General features: G+C 64.0%; 2 protein-coding genes across 2 annotated transcripts in view; both read right to left on the bottom strand.

Annotated features, from left to right (window-relative positions):
* The window catches only part of LOC104286921 (mucolipin-1-like), a gene marked incomplete at its 3' end in the record, with an annotated part of 8821 nt that extends 7981 nt beyond the window's left edge, over positions 1–840 (bottom strand). Inside the window, exon 1 of the mRNA XM_009885564.1 lies at positions 781–840. Within this exon, the coding sequence (XP_009883866.1) occupies positions 781–840 (60 nt within the window). The remainder of the gene's footprint in view (positions 1–780) is intronic.
* Positions 841–1020: 180 nt separating this feature from the next.
* The window catches only part of LOC104286919 (cytochrome P450 4F22), a 9004-nt gene continuing 4156 nt past the window's right edge, over positions 1021–5868 (bottom strand). The window contains exons 6-14 of the mRNA XM_009885563.1: positions 5766–5855; positions 3649–3717; positions 3275–3458; positions 2193–2259; positions 1998–2118; positions 1792–1925; positions 1639–1703; positions 1440–1522; positions 1021–1198 (exon numbers count right to left, since the gene is read on the bottom strand). Of these exons, the coding sequence (XP_009883865.1) occupies positions 1021–1198; positions 1440–1522; positions 1639–1703; positions 1792–1925; positions 1998–2118; positions 2193–2259; positions 3275–3458; positions 3649–3717; positions 5766–5855 (991 nt within the window). The remainder of the gene's footprint in view (positions 1199–1439; positions 1523–1638; positions 1704–1791; positions 1926–1997; positions 2119–2192; positions 2260–3274; positions 3459–3648; positions 3718–5765; positions 5856–5868) is intronic.

Here is a 5868-nt window from a genome sequence, read left to right as displayed (position 1 = left end):
CATGGATGGTGACATGTGACATGGGGGGACATGTCCACACCAGGATGGTGACATGTGGTATGGGTGGACCTGTCCATGGATGGTGACATGTGACATGGGGGGACATGTCCATGGATGGTGACATGTGACATTGGGGGACGTGTCCACACCAGGATGGTGACATGTGGCACTGGGGGACACGTCCATGGATGGTGACATGTGACATGGGGGGACATGTCCACACCAGGATGGTGACATGTGGTATGGGTGGACCTGTCCATGGATGGTGACATGTGACATGGGGGGACACGTCCACACCAGGATGGTGACATATGGCACTGGGGGACACGTCCATGGATGGTGACATGTGGTATGGGTGGACCTGTTCATGGATGGTGACATGTGACATGGGGGGACACGTCCACACCAGGATGGTGACACGTGGCACTGGGGAACCTGTCCATGGATGGTGACACATGGCACAGGGTGACACGTTCATGGATGGTGGCATGTGACATGGGGGGACGTGTCCACACCAGGATGGTGACATGTGGCACTGTGGGACATGTCCATGGATGGTGACTTGTGGCATGGGGGGGGACATGTCCATGGTGACATGTGGCCCAGGGGACGTGTCCATGCCGGGACAATGACATGTGGTGTGGAGGCATATGTCCATGTCAGGATGGTGACATATGGCCCAAGGGACATATCTATGCCAGGATGGTGACACGTGGCATGTGGGGACACATCCATGCCAGAATGGTGACCTGTAGTGTCGTGGGGGGGACACTTCCATACCGGCATGGTGACATGTGGCCCAGCAGGACACTTCCATGCCAGGATGGTGACGTACGGCATGGAGGGACATGTCCATGCCCTGAGGTGGCACATGATCAAGGAGGACACATCCCCACCAGCCCCACCCCGTCCTCCATCACACCACCACGACACCGTCCCCTCCGTGCCACCGTTTATTCACTGCTCCTCCCTCGGGTGGGACAGCCACCACGCGGGGTGTCCCCCATGTCCCCGTGTCCCTCAGGCCACCTCCGGCAGTGGCTCCAGCAGCAGCCAGAGCCCGTCCTCAGTGCGGAGGATCAGCTCGGGCTTGCGACGCGGTGGCCGCCCCGTGTCCAGCCGAATGGTGAAACGTGCCACCGTCAACGCCGCCACCACCTTCATCTCGGCCATGGCGAAGCTCTGCCCGATGCAGTTCCTGCCACCACGTCCCCCCTCTGTCACCTCCATGGGGGACACCCAAGGGACAGCAGCCACCACCCCACCACCACCACCTGGCTGGTGGAGCAGATGGTAGAACCTCCTCGACATGTGGGGATGGCATTGGTCCCATGACATCCAAACGTCATGGCTGGGTGACAACCACCCCACCTTGAACCCAACCAGGGTGGGGGGGGGGGGTGACACGTGGGGACACCCGTGTCCCCCCCACGCCTTACCTGGCACCGGCGGAGAAGGGGATGAAGTCCAACGGGGACCGTCCGTGGCTGTTATCTGGGCTGAACCTCAATGGGTTGTAGACCTGGAGTGACATAGACACCATCACGCCGTGGGGACGTGGTTGTCCCTGCCCATGGTGACATCCTGCTGTCCCACGGTCATGTCGAGGTGGATGCCACCATAGCCAAGTGGCTCTACCTGGGGCTCGGGCCAGATGTCTGGGTTGTGGTGGGTCCCATAGATGCTCATCAGGCACATGACCCCTGGTGGGATGGAAACGGCAACCTTAGGGACAGGGGACAAGGAGGGACGGTGACATTGAGGACATCTCGCGCCCTGGGCAAGCCATACCCTTGGGGATGACACGTCCGTCACGCAGGGCGATGTCCTCGGTGCAGCGCCGGGACACGGCAGTGACGGGGGGATGCAGGCGGAGGCTCTCCTTGATGCACATGGTGGTGAAGGGCAGGTGGGACAGGTCCTCCCTGGGGGTGAGGGATGGTGGCACCGAGGTCCCCAAGCCGGGTGGCCGAGGGATGACACCGGAGACCTCTCACCATTCGATCTCCTCCACGTTCCTGCCCTTGAGGAGCTCGCGGACCTCCTGGCGGCACCGATCCTGGTAGGGGGCGGGGTGGTGGGGCAGCCATGCCAAGCCGCTGGCCGTCGTGTCGTGGCCTGCAGGGACAAGGGGTGATCGAGGGGACGTGTGAGTCCCTCCCCTCCGATGGCACCCGGTGGCTCGTCCTCACCCGCAAACATGAAGGTGTCAGCCTCGGCCGAGATGTCCTCATCTGACAGGGTGTTGCTGTCCTCGTCCTGCAAGTGTGAGCGTGGCAGCCAAGGGGCCTCCTCAGGCCACCACCGTATGGCCAACTCTCCCCCTGGCCACCACCATTCCCCTGTGGCCACCACCATCTCCCTATGGCCGCCACCCTACAGCCAGCCCTCCCCATGGCCACCACCATCCACTCGATCACCACCATGCTGCTATGGGACCACCCTGTGGCCAGCCTTTCCCATGGCCACCACCATTCCCTTGGCCACCACCATGCCGCTATGGCCACCACCCTTTACAGCCAATATTTCCCATGGGAAACACCATCCCCTTGGCCACCACCATCCCCTTAGACACCACTATCCCCCTGGCTACCACCATGTCGCTATGGCCACCACCCTATGGCCAGTCTTCCCCACGGCCACCACCACCCCCTTGGCCACCATCATCCCCTTGGCTGCCACCATGCCGTTATGGCCACCACCCTACAGCCAACATTCCCCATGGGAACCACCATTCCCTTGGCCACCATCAACCCCACGGCCACCACTATCCCCTTGGGTACCACCATGCTGCTATGGCCACCACCCTACGGCCAGTCGTCCCCATGGCCACCACCATCCCCTTGGCCGCCACCATGCCGCTATGGCCACCACCCTCTACAGCCAACATTTCCCATGGGAACCACCATCCCCTTGGCCACCATCATCCCCTTGGACACCACTATCCCCTTGGCCACCATCATCCCCTTGGCTGCCACCATGCCGTTATGGCCACCACCCTACAGCCAACATTTCCCATGGGAACCACCATCCCCTTGGCCACCACCATCTCCTTGGCCACCACCATCCCCTTGGCCACCACCATGCCGCTATAGCCACCACCCTCTACAGCCAACATTTCCCATGGGAACCACCATCTTCTTAGCCACCATCAACCCTATGGCCACCAACATCCCCTTGACCATCACCGTCCCCTTGGCCACCACCATGCCGCTACGGCCACCACCCTACGGCCAACCCTCCCCATGGCCACACCATCTCACCCCAACGCTACCTTAGCGAGCAGGAGAAGGTCAATGAAGTCCATCCTCCGTCCCCGGTGGCTCTCCAGCCAGGCCTGGTGGCCGAGGCGGTCGAGTGCCTGACGCCGGTGCCGCACCACGGCGGCGGTGCCTCCGGTTACAAAACATGACCTTGACCCGGCCGGCGCGGCGTAAACAGCTCCGGGGCCCAAACCGCTGCCACCGGGGACAGGGACGAGGGACCCGTCTCGCTCTTACCCCACTGTCCCGGTCCCGGCTGGAGTAGGACAGAGGTGGCTTGGAGTGATGGGGTGGGGGATCAAGGGCAGCTGGTGTGGCCCTTTGTGTCTAGAACTGTCCCCCAAAATGGCTGTGGGGGATGGGGACAAGTCTGCTGCTGCCGAGCAGACGGTGTTGGCGTCTCACCACCAACGTGCTCAGCTTCAGGATGGCCTTGATGTACTCACTGGGCTGCCTGTGGGGCACCGGGGACTGCTGGGGATGGCCACCATGAGCCACCACGGGTGGCCACCCCCTGGTCATGGTCAGCTTCAAAGGGGACATGGGGTGGCAGCAGGACCACTGCTGGTGAGGACATGTGGGGTGAGGCTGGGGTGACACTGGGGGGTGGGACTTTGATTGGGGGCAAAGGTGGAATAAGGGGGGACACCAGGAGGGGCAGAGTCGGGGTGAGGGGACCTGAGAGGGGACAGTGTTGGGACGGTGGGGACCTTGATGGGTGCAAAGCCCAGGGGGGACCCCAGCTGGGGACAAAACCTGGGCAGGGGCCCCCAGTTGGGGACACAACCGGGACAAGGGGTGACCCCGATGGGTGCAAAGCCAAGGGGGACCCCAGCTGGGGACAAAACCTGGGCAGGGGCCCCCAGTTGGGGACACAACCGGGACAAGGGGTGACCCCGATGGGTGCAAAGCCAAGGGGGACCCCAGCTGGGGACAAAACCTGGGCAGGGGCCCCCAGTTGGGGACACAACCGGGACAAGGGGTGACCCCGATGGGTGCAAAGCCAAGGGGGACCCCAGCTGGGGACAAAACCTGGGCAGGGGCCCCCAGTTGGGGACACAACCGGGACAAGGGGTGACCCCGATGGGTGCAAAGCCAAGGGGGACCCCAGCTGGGGACAAAACCTGGGCAGGGGCCCCCAGTTGGGGACACAACCGGGACAAGGGGTGACCCCGATGGGTGCAAAGCCAAGGGGGACCCCAGCTGGGGACAAAACCTGGGCAGGGGCCCCCAGTTGGGGACACAACCGGGACAAGGGGTGACCCCGATGGGTGCAAAGCCAAGGGGGACCCCAGCTGGGGACAAAACCTGGGCAGGGGCCCCCAGTTGGGGACACAACCGGGACAAGGGGTGACCCCGATGGGTGCAAAGCCAAGGGGGACCCCAGCTGGGGACAAAACCTGGGCAGGGGCCCCCAGTTGGGGACACAACCGGGACAAGGGGTGACCCCGATGGGTGCAAAGCCAAGGGGGACCCCAGCTGGGGACAAAACCTGGGCAGGGGCCCCCAGTTGGGGACACAACCGGGACAAGGGGTGACCCCGATGGGTGCAAAGCCAAGGGGGACCCCAGCTGGGGACAAAACCTGGGCAGGGGCCCCCAGTTGGGGACACAACCGGGACAAGGGGTGACCCCGATGGGTGCAAAGCCAAGGGGGACCCCAGCTGGGGACAAAACCTGGGCAGGGGCCCCCAGTTGGGGACACAACCGGGACAAGGGGTGACCCCGATGGGTGCAAAGCCAAGGGGGACCCCAGCTGGGGACAAAACCTGGGCAGGGGCCCCCAGTTGGGGACACAACCGGGACAAGGGGTGACCCCGATGGGTGCAAAGCCAAGGGGGACCCCAGCTGGGGACAAAACCTGGGCAGGGGCCCCCAGTTGGGGACACAACCGGGACAAGGGGTGACCCCGATGGGTGCAAAGCCAAGGGGGACCCCAGCTGGGGACAAAACCTGGGCAGGGGCCCCCAGTTGGGGACACAACCGGGACAAGGGGTGACCCCGATGGGTGCAAAGCCAAGGGGGACCCCAGCTGGGGACAAAACCTGGGCAGGGGCCCCCAGTTGGGGACACAACCGGGACAAGGGGTGACCCCGATGGGTGCAAAGCCAAGGGGGACCCCAGCTGGGGACAAAACCTGGGCAGGGGCCCCCAGTTGGGGACACAACCGGGACAAGGGGTGACCCCGATGGGTGCAAAGCCAAGGGGGACCCCAGCTGGGGACAAAACCTGGGCAGGGGCCCCCAGTTGGGGACACAACCGGGACAAGGGGTGACCCCGATGGGTGCAAAGCCAAGGGGGACCCCAGCTGGGGACAAAACCTGGGCAGGGGACCCCAGTGGGGGACACAACTGGGACAACGGTGACCCCAATGGGTGCAAAGCCTGGGGGGACCCCAGTTGGGGACAGAGCTGGGGTTAGGTGGGTCCCTCGTGGTGGGACACAGGGAAGGGGGGACAGGGCCGGTGCTGGGGACACTGGTGGGGGAGAGGGTGACACTCACTCCTGGCAGTGGCTCTGGTGGCTGAAGATGCACCTCTGGAGGGTGTCCAGGGTGAGGAGGCTGAGCTCCTCCAGCACCTCCAGCCCCACGCTGCCCCGCCGCC

Source organism: Charadrius vociferus, unplaced genomic scaffold, assembly GCF_000708025.1.
Source record: "Charadrius vociferus isolate BGI_N301 unplaced genomic scaffold, ASM70802v2 scaffold955, whole genome shotgun sequence".
In the NCBI taxonomy this organism is placed as follows: domain Eukaryota; kingdom Metazoa; phylum Chordata; class Aves; order Charadriiformes; family Charadriidae; genus Charadrius; species Charadrius vociferus.
The sequence above is the reverse complement of the archived record's forward strand: the minus strand, read 5'-3'. Positions and strand labels throughout refer to the sequence as shown.